This window comes from Zootoca vivipara, chromosome 6 (genome assembly GCF_965207765.1).
Source record: "Zootoca vivipara chromosome 6, rZooViv2.hap1.1, whole genome shotgun sequence".
NCBI lineage: Eukaryota > Metazoa > Chordata > Lepidosauria > Squamata > Lacertidae > Zootoca > Zootoca vivipara.
The window spans coordinates 81,770,986-81,784,733 of record NC_142589.1 but is presented as its reverse complement, the minus strand read 5'-3'; the positions used below and the strand labels follow the sequence as shown (position 1 = coordinate 81,784,733).

The following is a 13,748-nucleotide window of genomic DNA, read 5'->3' as shown; positions in this document are numbered from 1 at the left end:
GAGGGCACTTGGCTGGCTATCCCTGCGATAGGCTTTCAGCCAAGCCCCTGGGGTTGCACCGGAGTACAACACAGTTGAGACCTTCCTTCCACAAACATCTTTTTTGCAAAGTGCAGTCAGCAAAAGGCAACTCCACACATTTTGCTCACTGCTTATGTCCCTGTAAGATTATTTCCAAGACAGAGCATGTTGCATGTCCCTGGTAAGAAATCCCCCATTTTCAAAACGCACCAACACTTGGAAATGAGTTTAAGCAGCACAAGAAAGGCGGCTTAGAATGCCCCCTTCTGAAGGAGCCCTCTTGGGTCAACGGAGATGTGGCCAGGCTGCCTTTCAGAGGCATCCTGTTACCTTAGCCCAGGGCTATAAAGGGAACACTGCCTCCATCCCATCCCTTTCTTACCTGCCGCCCTTGGCTCCCAAGGTTTGGGCTGGTGAGAGCATGCCGAGGGGAGACTCCGCCGATCCCCGCAGGGCTCAGGATCCCCAGGCGGCTGGGAGGAATGGCGCGGGGGGGCATCTGGAACTGCCGCTGTCCTCTGCGGGCCACCCCCACCCCCACAGATCCAGCTATGGGGAGAGAATTGGAACCAAAGGCCCATCTAGAAGAGTACCAAAGCGGGGGGTGGGGGAAAGAGAGAGAGAGAGAAGTCAGTCCCGTTGGTAAGTACCATCACTTGTGAGTATGGGTAGCATTTCACAATAAGGCTGCTGTGACCCAAACCCAGGCCACAGGCTGGCCACCCTTACGGTACCTTAGCTCTAGTGGTCCCCAAACATTTTCTGGCCACTAGCCCCCTTGGTTCCAGAAAATCACCCCAAGTGTCCCCTACCCCACCCTAGAAAGAGCATCATTCACATGACCCACTGATAACAACACAATAAAATTCAAACTGCTAACCATTAATTGCACATTTATTCAATACCGGATTCAAACCATTTAGTTTAATACAACAAAACTGATGAACCTGATCCAGTGATAAAAACTTCAAATCTGATAGTCATTTGCACCTCCAGTGCCTCCCTGCCTTGCCAGCCTAAGATGGCAGGGCCCTGACTGACTCCAGCTGCAAAAGCTGGGGCTGCTGAACAGACTCTCTTGGGTTGGGGTTTTTGTTGGGGAGCCAGTTGCTGCTGTTTTTGATATTAATTTTTTGTATCTGTACTTCAAATCTTACTACGATTTATGTGGAAATTGCTTCATTCGGTTGTATACCTTTTGATGTTTTGTTTATTGTTTAGGAGCGCTTTTGTAAATCTTTTCATGCTGTAAGCTGCCTTGAGCGTGGTTTTGTCCAAGGAAGGGCGGCATACAAACAAAATTATGTATGGATGTACCACCCACTTTAGGAACCACTGCTGTAGTATAAAGCAGCCCAGGGCACCCTGGGGAAGGGACACAGCTCAGGGGTAGAGCATCTGCCTTGCATGCAGAAGGACCTGGATTCAATCCCTGGCAACCTCTGGGTGGCCAACAGAATATTAAAAACAGAATAGAACTTCAAACATTAAAAGCTTCCCTAAACAGGGCTGCCTTCAGATGTCTTCTAAAAGTCAGATGTTTATTTCTTTGACATCTGATGGGAGGACGTTCCACAGGGTGGGCGCCACTACTGAGAAGGCCCTCTGCCTGGTTCCCTGTAACCTTACTTCTCGCAGGGAGGGAACCGCCAGAAGGCCCTTGGAGCTGGACCTCAGTGTCTGGGCTGGACGATAGGGTTGGAGAGGCTCCTTCAGGTCTACTGGGCCGAGGCTGTTGAGGGCTTTAGAGGTCAGCATCAACACTTTGAATTGTGCTCGGAAACGTACTGGGAGCCACTGTAGGTCTTTCAGGACTGGTGTTATATGGACTTGGTGGCTGCTCCCATCACCAGTCTAGCTGTCACATTCTGGATTAGTTGTTGTTTCCGGGTCACCTTCAAAGGTAGCCCCACGTAGAGTGCATTGCAGCAGTCGAAGCGAGAGATAACCAGAGCATGCACCCCTCTGGTGAGATAGTCTGGGAGAGACTCCCTTGCCTGAAACCCTGGAGAACCACTGCAGTCAGTGTGCACAATACTGAGCTGGATGGACCAATGGTCTGACTCAGTTTAAGACCGCTTTCTTTGCTCCTCTGCTTCAACAGGCTCTCATAGTTGGGTGTGAAGAAGCACCTGCGTGGCCTGAAGAAGCCACCTTGGATGTCCCTCTGGCTGCCACCCTCCCACAGGAGTTGCATGATAGTCACTACGTCTCAGCTGGATGGAGCTGAACGTATTTCAGGGCCCCGCACCACCTGATGGGGAAGGGGCGATAGCGTTCTGCTGCTGGAGTCTGACTTAAACACGGAAACCTTCTCAAAAGGGGGAGCCTGGTGTGCCCAAGGTGTTCTTCCTGGCACAAAGGCTTCCCTCACTCCTTACACAGATCAGACACACACAACCCACGCGAAAGGAAAACCACCCTCCCAAAAGACGAGCAGGCACCAGGAGGCAGCAGAAAGCAAGCCCACGCAAACTAGTCTCCTGTGCTTTGAATAGGGTTGTCAACCGATCAATGGCTTTGATCAAAACTGTTAGAGCCAGACAGTTCAAATTTACATATTGCCAACTCCACAATAGGGGATTGCTTTCATAGGATGCTGACTTAAGCGACGACAGTTTCCCTTAAGCATGAAAGGAATAATTTGACAAGATGTTGCCCCTTCTTTTCAGGCAAGGTGGAAAGTCATTTGTATTGTTTCAGAGAATTCATTAAGCAACAATGCTCCAACCCTTTTAAGCGTTCCCGAACTTAAGCAGCTGCTTCCAAAACAGCTCTGATAGTGTTGCGGCTCTATTTTCATCAGCAAGCTAGAGAAAGGTGTGCTTTGTCATAACAGCAGTTAGTACCCAAGCTGCTCGCTAGGCACTAAAGGAAAGTGTTGCTCTCCTGAGCAGAAGTGTTTCCTTGAAGCACAAGCTGATGACTTTCCAGGTCAGTGGCATATTTCGTATGCATTGCAGGTTACACCGTGTGTCCCTACCAACTCTGCAATTCTATGATTATATATTATATTCCTGTTCCACTTTGGCCCTTCCCAAAGGTGCCATGCAAGAAACAGTTTAAAAAAAATTAAACTCCTGATGGGTTATATGAAGAGAACTTATACAGAGTCAACCTACCAGTTCAGCAAGGCTCATACTGTCAACTCTGACTGGCAGCAGATCCCCAGGGCCCCTCAAGTGGAGGAAGTTCTTTCCAAGCACCTGGAGGTGCCAGGGGTTCAACCTGGAGCCTGCAACACACACACTACCCCCGAGGCAGACTCCGTCCCCTTCATGACAGCTGCTTCAATCAAGAAACCTGCTCTCTTAGTCAGGCACCACCAAGCACTTGCAGCCCCAGCTTTTTTTTTAAAAAAAAGAATTATTTTAAAAGCTTCATTAGGCAATCAAAATGTTTTACATAGAGTCAAAACCAAAAACCAAGTGGTAACTAGAGATTAATCGAGAATATAAGCAGCAACAGGGGTTCATATTGGAAGTATAAGAGTGGGAAGCCAGTTTTGCAAAAACTGTATTAAACTGAATTAATTTGGCAATGATTTGTAATAATTTGGAATATGAATAAAAATAATTGGCAAATAAAACCTCAATAAGCAACCCAAACACTGGGCAACTTGCTGGAAAAAATCCGCAATGCATAGCTTCATATTGTATTGGAACGCAGAGACAGCAAAGGAAGTCCAGAGACAGGTTCAATCCAGACATAATCAAGAAAATGAAAGCATTCCACGGTAACAAGGATGGCAAAGAAAAAGTGACTTGTCCATCTGCAGACAGTACCAGATAAAATCAAATTTGGTGGGAACTTGCCAGCCACCAGTACGTTTCTTGATATATGTCAAGAACATCCACCACGTAGTCAGAATTCAGCGGCCAGGCTGCTCACCGGAGCAAGGTGGTTTGAGCATGCAATATCAACCCTGGCTCCACTGCACGGGCTGCCAATTAGTTTTTCTGGGCCCAATTCAAAGTGCTGGCTTTGACCAAAAGGCCTTAAATGGCTCAGGACCGCAATTACTCAAGGACTACCTCTTTTCATATGAACCTACCTGGACCCTGAGATCCTCATCTAAGGCCCTTCTTCATGTGCCTCCTATGTGCGCGGTCCAGCAGGTGGCAACATGAGAATGGGACCTTTTCTGTAGTGGCTCCTTATTTGCCGGATGTTCTCCCCAGGGAGGCTTGCCAGGTGCCACTGTTATACATACATGTTTAGGCACTGGGCAAAAACTTTCCTCTTTTCCTCTTGCGTTATTTTTTTATGTATTAATTTTAAGGTTTTTTTTTTAAATGTAACTACGTTTGCTTCTCTTTGCAATCAATAAATTTAGTAAATAGTAAGATAATAACAACAGTAAAACCCTAGCTTCCAATCTTAGAACCCTCCATGGCAGGAGGCTGCCCTGCCTAACCCAGGACCCTCCTGGCCTAATCTTGTCCCTTGAACTCCTTGCTCCTGCCAAGACTCACCCTTTCTGTGGACGGTAGCCTTGCATGTCCAGCACGGCCTTCCTGGGAAACGTCCGGAGCAACTTTAGCACCTGCTGCTTCCAGGACAGGAGCCTTTTCTTCTGTGTCTCTGTGAATGCCTGGAGGGAGAGCACAGGAGGGCAGGCGTGAGTTGGGATGGGAAGAGCAGGCAGACATGGGGTGCTAACCCTCTCTGGGAAGCCTAATGCCTACCTCGTGCATCAGGCATTTCTCTATCAGCTGAAGGTAGCTGGTGATGTTCTCCTCGTCCGGTCGGGAGACCAGCAACTGCGTACACACTGCAGGGGAAAGTGGAAGAAAGGAACTGAAAATAAAACTGCCACTGTCGTAAAGGCTGTTACACAGATCTACGGGGCAACCACAATCGGAAAACTGTGTGTGGCTGCGGTCGCCTCACCTCAAAAAGGATACTGCCGTCAGAAAAAGGTTCAGAAAAGGGCAACCAAATTGATCAAGGGGATGGAGCAACTGCCCTGTGAAGAACGGTTGCAGACTTTTTAGTTTCGAGGAAAGGCGAGTCAGAGGTGACACGATAAAATGGTTTGGGGGAAAGTGGGTAGAGAAAAGCTTTCCCCACACTCAAACTCATGGACATCCAACGAAGCTGAATGTTGGAAAATTCGAGACAGATAAAAGAAAGCCCTCCTTCACACCATGTTCTGCTCACTGCTTTCCCACTGTGGCACCTGGTTGGCCACTGTGTGAACAGGATGCTGGACTAGATGGGCCATTGGCCTGATCCAGCAGGCTTATATTATGTTCTAAAATGTAGCTACAAAAGCTGCACTGCAGCACCAACACTCCAGTCTTAGCAGAAGATTAAAAATAAATAAATGCTGGAGCGCTGGAAAGCTCACTTAAAAGCCTGTTCCAGTGCCACCAGCTCTAGGGAGCCTCTCCTCCAGGAGGAAACCTACATGACTGGACCCTGCCGGCTGCTCCAAGAGCAGGTGAGATCCCAAAGGCTCTGGGAGTCTGCCTGGGAGCGACAGGATAAAGACTTATGATGAGATCCTTGCTAGTTAACTGACATTAAACCTGCCTTAACTAACGAGGATTTAGTTTAGTAAGCCTGGATGATAAGGAATAAAAACTCTTCTTCAAGGCACCGAAGAAGATAACTCTTCTTGGATCTTATAAAGTACAGCTGTTAATAGTGCTTAATACTGTAATTTATCCTAAGATGCTACCATACTATGCTTGTTTATTAAAAACAAACCTAAGAAACAGGGCCCATTTACCATATTTGTCTGTGTATAACACGCCCCCGTTTATAAGACGCTCCCTATTTTTGGGGACTCAAATTTAAGAAAATGGGGGGAAATTTCCCAGAGTTGTTGAGGCTTTTTTTCTAGAGGATTGCCCAGAGTTATTGAGCTTTTTCGGGGGGGGGGGGGATGGTTTGCAAAAAACAAACTGCCAGACAGATGATGGCAATCGCACACGTCTTTGAATAGCCCGCTCACCGCCACCAGCCAATCAGCAGCAGCCCTAGCCGTACCCACAAATCAACTGCCCTGACAATTTCCTGCTCATGGCAGCAACCAATCCCCCATCCCCCCTATGCATTACCCGTGTATAAGACAACCCCAAACTTTGGACATGATTTTCTTGGGCGGAAACCTCATATTATACACAGAAAAGTACGGTATTTTACCCTCTTCTCATAGCTACCATAACCCTTCTATCTTTTATAGTGTCTTACATCCATCTTTGGATATATGCCTCTTCCTTTTCTCTCCATCATTCGCTGCTGTTAGCTTCCTGCATCCACATAAGTTTCAGATCACCCACCCATCACACAGGTGGTTGCCCCCTTGGTCTTTGGAAACCGGAGGGGTCTGCATGTCCATTTTAACTTTGGGGGCCCTGGGGCAAGAGGCCCTGCAGGCTGATGGACTAAAGCAGTGTTAGCACGGACCATTTCAAAAGACCAGCCCTAACCATAAACCTAAGAGGGACCATGAGGTGTTAAGAGAATTCACTGGGCGGCCCAAATCCTACTGCTTTAGACCTGGTGGCACTCCGGAGCACTCACCTTTGCCCATCACCCGGGTGAACTGCCCTGCGATGTCCCCCTCGGCGATGGGCGCCGCCCCCGACTCCCCATCACAAGGGGAGCCTGTCGGGGGCAGGAAGGTGTCGGTGGCAGAGTCCTTGTCCTCAGAAGGGTTGCCACTCTTGTCCAGACACAGCTTGGTGGCTCCGCGCTGCTCTGCCGGCAGCTGTTGCTGGCCCTCCTTGGATGCTGCCATGGCCTGCAGGGCGTGGAAGGCCTTGATGGGGGTGATGATGATCTGCTGCAGTTCCTGGAGGGCGTTCCACAAGTTCCCACCTTCCAAGATGTCCTGCCCGGGGGAAGGGGGGTGAGAGGGGGAGGAGGAGGAGAGAAAAAGGAGAACTTGAAGAGGGGAATGTTTCGGCAGCTCAAGACTTGGCGGGGCTGGCGCGGTGCGGCTAGAAGCATTAAGGAAAATGAGCTTTTGTCTAAGTTAATTTGGATTTTTGTACTTGTGTATTGTTTAGGGAATTTCGTTGGGAAGCATATTGTTTATTAGTGTGTATACATTCATATTGTTAATTGTTATTATTATTTTTAATATGTTTTCCTAATTTTTATTATGTATTTTATGCTTCATATATTATAACTTTATGTTGTGAACCACCCTGAGACCTACCGGTATATACAAATTTTTATTATTATTAGTGCTTTTTTTCCTTAAAAAATATTTAAGGGTGCTCTCATTTTCCTACTCATATTGAAATACTGCCCCCTCAATGAGGCCAAACTTAGGTTCACAAAATGTTGAGGGGTACACGTATCCCCGTAAAAAACACAGATGTTGATGATGATTTAGTTACACTGTTATTCTGAATCAGATTTTGGATGCACTCAGCTCCTATTTTAGACACCCTGTCTTTCCCACAGCTTCTGGATACTCAAATGACAATTCTGTTCCATTTAGTACAGGAAAATCGCATCCTATGAGGGGGTTACATTCTGGGGGTGGCACATACACACGGGACCACCCACTTGGAAGCGCCCCATAAGAGCATCTCTACCTTCTGGAGCTGGTGCACTGAATGGATCTTACCCCACAAGCAAGACAGAGCGCTATTAAGGGAAAACCCTGTGCAAAAAGAGCTTTTGAGCTCTCCGCCTTCCATGCATTTAAATCTGCGTGATTTCAACCACATCAAATTGAAATCACACAGGTTAAAATGTGCATCAGCTGTGAGTTACTGGTACCGGAAGCCCAGCCCTGCCTCTCAGCAGCAAAGCCTCCACCTTCTCTCTTACCTTCTCCAGAGACTTCAGGACGCTCTGCCTTTCCCGCAGCTTCTGGATACTCAAGGCAATTTTGTGCCTCGCTCCTTTGGTGACGTTCTGGTCAGGGAAAAGAGGGACAGCTGAAATACCCACCAGTAGAGGCAGCTGCTGCCCAGCCCTCGGAGGAAGAAACATGTTTGAAAATGCACAGCAACCCCCCAAGAATGGATGGTCTCAAGTAATATCCGCCTTTGCAAGCATGTGTGAGCATAACAATGTCATGCTGCATAAAAAACTCCTAAGCCTCTAAGCTTTCCTTTGGGGGTGGTAGTCCTCAAAGTTGTAAGGAAAGGCTTAAAGGAATGCGGATAGTGTGCGAACCACCCTGAGACCTGCGGGTATAGGGAGTTATACAAATTTAATAAATCATAGTAATAATAATAGCTTCTCAGAAACCAAAAAGGCCCCTGGTAAGAGGTCTTCCAACAGCCTGGAGGCACAGGATCAACTCTAGACATGCTTTCTTCCCCCAGCCCCCCCCTGCTTCCAAAGCATCACCCCCAGCTGCCCCCAAGACTCTGGTTTAAGCACCTTGTGCAGTACCTGCGACTCCAGGTGTTGCTCTGTGAGGGTCATCATCTCTTCATAGGTCATCTGGGAGAAGAGGGCTGCATATTTGTGGAGGCGAAGACTCTTCAGCCACGAGGGGACATCTGTGGAGAGTGGCCGAGAGGTAAGACACCTTTGGGGACAGCCTTGTGAGTGAACCAGTGTCACAGAGTGTGGAATCTAGGCAAACTGTATTTGGTTAGGCCCTTGCGGTGCAACAGAAGTGAAGTTGCCTGAACCATGTGTATTAATAAAACCTATAAACCATGCCGTTTTATGTTGATTAGAAACTGAAATGTTTTTAAAATATCTTAAGGTCTTTTGGCGGGTGTTTTCTTGTGCTGAAAGCCATCTTGGTCTCCCTTTTGAGAGGAGGAGTAGAATAAACTCCCACCGGCCTCATCCTGCACGGCCAATGGTCAGGGATGAGGAGACACCTGAAGGGCAACAAGTTGGGGAAGGCTGTCCAGCACAGCCGAAGAGTAGTCAAAAACTGAGTGCCAGGAAACTCCCCCAGTGATGAGACACCTCAGAATGGGGAGTGTTCTTACCGCCCTTGGTCAGGACCACTGCACTATGTCTATTGGCATAGCAGTGTCTTTTAAACACAAGGACGTTTTCCAGGTAACAGGGGCCAAGGCTAAGCATATGTTTGCGACTCCCATTGGGATCATCAAGTCTCTTTCTGCTGCAGACTCAGCTGCCTCAACCTGGGGCTGAACTGGCAAGAGGTGTGTCTGTATTTACCGGTAACTCATACACACACAAATGTACAGGCCAGGCAAGTGCATCCTCCTGAGCTTCCTGGGCATGAGAACATGGCAAGCCTGAAGAGAATGGGCATGTGTGCCATTTTACAAAGTCTGAGGGGGAAAATGGACTGCTCAAAGATACATGCACGTCTGAGGACTCCTTTTGCAGAATCCTCAAATCCCATGATCAGGGCTGGTGCTCAGCAGCTCTTTCTGAAATTTTGAATTACTGTAACAGCATTGTTTTGATGATTTCGTAAGAATTGTAGAATTGTAGAGCAGGAAGGGACCACAAGGACCATCCAGTCCAACCCCCTGCAATGCAGGAGTCCTTTGCCCAACGTGGGGCTCGAACACACGACCCCGAGAGTCTCAGGCTCTACCGGTTTGCTCTATTTATAGGTTTCTGTGTTTGATATGACAGCGGCTGCAATGTGTTTAATGCTACGGTGATTGTGTGAGCCGCTCTGAGCTCAACATTTGCTGTTGGAAAAGCGGAATACAAATATTAAATCAAATCAAGCCAATTTGGTAGAACTGGGTTTTCTGCGGTTTGGGGACCGGCATTCATCTTTGAGACCAGTCTCTGACCCAGGAGGAGAAAACCGCGGTCCACCAAAGTGGCTGTCGAGTCCAGCCGCACCCTCTCCCTCCCAAGGTACCTTTCATGCCGCTGCCCTCCTCTTGAAAGGTGTTTCGACTGCCAGACTGCTCCTCCGTCTGCTCGCTGCCTGATGAGGCCACGCTGCTCTGGGGCGAGAGGGGAGCATGCTCCCCGCCGGGGATGAAGGCTGGCCGGGCGCCCATCTCGTCCACGTTCATCCACTCGCTGGGGACCTGCTGGCTGGTGGGGATGAGGGACATGGAGCGCTTCAGCGGGCTGGGGTGGATTTGGCAGGGGAGAGCTGGAAGGAGGAAGAGACGGTTAGGACCTGCCGACAATGGCCCCACACTTGGGCTGTGAAATCACCAGGAAGGCTTAAGCAGCTCAGGAGAGATTTCAGGACGAAGGAAAGTGTTACAAATTCTGAACCTGTCGAGTGGCTGTACTACCCAGAGTGTAGGTTTATTCGGTGAACCTGACCGGAAGGAAGTTTGAGCAGGAATACACCAAGAACCACCCATTCGTCTTCTGAGGTTCGGAGGGTGGCAACAGCTTTTCAGTGGTGGCTCCCCATTTGTGGAATGCTCTCCCCAGGGAAGCTCACCTGGCACCATCAATGTATATCGAGAACAATTCAAAGTGTTGGTGCTGACCTTTAAAGCCCTAAACGGCTTCGGCCCTGTATATCAGAAGGAGCATCTCTACCCCATCATCCAGCCTGGACACTGAGGTGAGGTTACGGGGAACCAGGCAGAGGGCCTTCTTGGTGGTGGTGCCGCCCTGTGGAATGCCCTCCTGTCAGATGTCAGAGATAAACAACTATACAGTCTTTCAGAAGACATCTAAAGGCAGACCTGTATAGGGAAGCTTTTAATGTCTGTTTTATTGTGTTTTCATATCTGTTGAAAGCCACCCAGATGGGTGGGGAATAATAATAATAATAATAATGATGATGATGATGATGATGTATTCAGGCACCACGCGAATTCATTACTTTTTAACCAGGCCTTTGGTTTTTAACTGTCTATGGCCTTTTAGAGTAGGTGGGATGTTTTAATGTATTTTCTTTTAAGTTGCTTTGAGTTGACATGGCAAAACAACGACTAATACATTCAACTTCAACAACAACAACAACAACAACATTCAGGCAAAGAACTGGAACAACCCAACTGGTTGACTAGGCCTCAAGGATCACCCGATCAAAGAAGTTTCACATAGTCCTTTGCAGTGTCTACAGATCTGAAATGTTTTCTTAGTTCTGGCATGAGGATAGGAAAGCAAGACGCAGCCTGAGATATCAACAGACTGGTTCCCCCCCAGAGATGAGAGCTCCCTCTGGCTCGAGATAGATAGCTCAGTTTATTTCCAAGCCATTTCACCAAAAATTGGGAAACGTTTTGGTTAATTTCCAAGCTAATCAGAACTGGTTAACTCCTTCCAGGGTCAACCTTTTAGAGCAGCAGAGATAATTATTTCAGAAAGGCTGCTCCTGAGGAAACTGCTGCGGTGGGGCAAGAACCTACCTTAGTGAATTGGGAAGGTCTTCTATGTCCCAAGACATAGATTTTAGATTTTAAATTGTTTTGCAGAAGGACCTAGGGGAGCAAGCGAGAGGGTCAACCCATTTGAGGATCCCCTCCTCCCTGCAGGAAAACACCCCCACCTTCACCCTCCCAAGCAAGATGGCGCCTGTTTCACAGACCCTCCTCATCCCTCCGCCCTGCCTTCCACACCTGTGTTTGCGTTGCTCCCGATACTGTTGATGGCCGACGGCACGGAGCCAGAGGAATGGAAGGACATGTGCCCATTTTCCCGTGGTGGCTTCTCCTGCCAGCCGTGCCCCAGGTCTCCGAGGCCCGTGTCTACGGGGCCCTGCCACTCGTCCGAGCCCTGGCGCGAGTGGTAGGCCGTGTCGGGCCGCCCCCTGCTCTGGCCGGAGTAGCCGCTGGAGAGGCGTTCCTCGAGGTGGTTGAGCCACAGGGCCAGGGAGTTGCGGTCGTCAAGCGTGGTGGCCGGGTGGATGAGGGCGTAGGAGAGGAGCTGCCGGCTCTCCTCAATGAAGAGGTTGCTCTCGATGGAGTAGGCCAGCACCTTCTGCAAGAGCTTCATGTACTCGGACTTGGCATCTGTGTTGCCAGGCTGGAGGAGAGGCAGGTGGGAGAGGAGCAGGGAGACTACTTTATCCTTGGGCTCTTGGTGCCACTGACTGATGACAGCTGTTGGGGTAAGAGAGAGAGGGGCAAGTCAAGAGAATATCTTCTGGTGCTGCTGGGGATGGTTGATTGATTTCAGTTGACTTGATTGACATCCTATGCCCTCTTAAAATGTTTGGGGGAGGGGTTATTGCTGTTTTTATTTTGATTATGTGCTTTGTTCCATTTTATTTATTAATACTTTTCAAGCTTATACATTTTGCTAGTTTTTTACATTTCACTAATTTTGACATTTCAAAACTTGACTTCCATCCCCCTCTTTCTGTGGTTCCTTAAACTTGTTTTTAGTATCTTCTGCATATCCAAATTAACTTAATTTACTCATTTATTCATCTTCTTTAAATATATACTGTTATAAAATTGCAGGTTGTTACAATAATCCTTCAGTGTTTTTATCTGTTTCTAATTTATCTGAAATATTCAATAAACCATTTCCATTATTTTATTTTAAAATGTTATCTTGATTTTCCGGTAACTTTCGCCATTTCTGCATATTCCATAAGTTTTTGCATCCATTCTTTCTTTACTGGGACTTCTGCTTCTTTCCATTTTTGGGCAAGTAACATTCTTGCCGCTTTAGTCACATACATGAATAAGTTTCTGCAAGTTTCTATGGTTTCTATACATTTTAGGTAGTTCTGTCCCTATAATTCTCAAAAGAAAAGCTTCTGGTTGTTTTTTTTACAAAGGTTATTTTAAACATCCTTTTCATTTCATTATATATCATTTCCTAGAAATGAATTGATTATGTATTTTGTGGTTTTATATTCAGATTTTAGCCTGTGAACCGCCCTGAGACTTGCCGATATAGGGTGGTATATAATAAGGAATAAGGAATAAGGAATAATTTATTGGCCAAGTACCAACATACTTGAAATTTTGCTTCGGCTACATTGCAATGTAAACGTACCTTATACAACACTGTTCCAATCACAATACAATAGCACAGCAAAGGAACCCCACCCATAACTGGCCTCCCCTTCCGCTACACAACTACGAATTTAACAATTTGATGGCACAAGGGGAAAAACTGTTCCTGTGCCTAGCCGCTTTTGTGTATAGAGTCCTGTAGTGACGTCCGGATGGAAGTAAGTCAAACAGATGATGACCGGGATGCAAAGGATCTGTGACAATTCGCTCTGCTCTCTTCCCAGCTCAGTTAGCATAAAATTCAATAAACAACAATGAGCCACTTCCAGGCACTCCAGTGTAAGCCTGTGAACTGAAGCAAGATTCTTCACACCAAGAAAGCCTGATGGCTTAGCTCAGGGGGCATCAAGGGAGGGGTGTCTCCAGCCACGCCACCCCACCTCTTGCCCTTGGAAGGCTTGCAAGCAGCTGCTGAAGAAGGACACTGAGCAACATCAGTTGCTCTAGGACTAAGGAGAAACTGTGAAGCTCCCTTATTATTTTTTGCTATTGAATGCTGCACGTTGTTTAATCATTCTGGTTACATTTAAGGTACAGTGGTACCTCTGGTTGCAGACGGGGATCCGTTCCAGAGCTCCGGTCAGATCCCGTGGTTTCCGCAATCAGAGGGACAGCTTCTGCACATGCACGCAGTAGAACGCTTCTGCGCATGCGGCAAAACCCAGAAAAATACTTCCGGGTTAGCTGCATTTGCATCCTGAAGGATACGCAACTGGAGGTGTGCATATCCAGAGGTATCACTGTACTGAAATGTGGGTTTTTTAAGTTATTATATTTTTGTTTTGCTGTGCTATTGTAAAATTTGTTATTATTGTAATTTTGTGTTGTGAACTGCCCTGAGAAGGGTAGTAT

At 47.5% G+C, this 13,748-nt stretch overlaps 1 protein-coding gene across 2 annotated transcripts in view; it reads right to left on the bottom strand.

The window, feature by feature from the left end:
• SAMD4B (sterile alpha motif domain containing 4B) overlaps positions 1-13,748 on the bottom strand; it is a 30,463-nt gene that overhangs the window by 5,097 nt on the left and 11,618 nt on the right. The window contains exons 3-10 of one of the 2 annotated variants that reach the window (XM_035117370.3): positions 11,487-11,969; positions 9,812-10,054; positions 8,380-8,501; positions 7,819-7,905; positions 6,556-6,865; positions 4,710-4,795; positions 4,497-4,615; positions 404-602 (exon numbers count right to left, since the gene is read on the bottom strand). In XM_035117370.3, coding sequence (XP_034973261.3) covers positions 404-602; positions 4,497-4,615; positions 4,710-4,795; positions 6,556-6,865; positions 7,819-7,905; positions 8,380-8,501; positions 9,812-10,054; positions 11,487-11,969 — 1,649 coding nt within the window. The remainder of the gene's footprint in view (positions 1-403; positions 603-4,496; positions 4,616-4,709; positions 4,796-6,555; positions 6,866-7,818; positions 7,906-8,379; positions 8,502-9,811; positions 10,055-11,486; positions 11,970-13,748) is intronic. The other variant, XM_035117371.3, reaches the window with a different exon arrangement.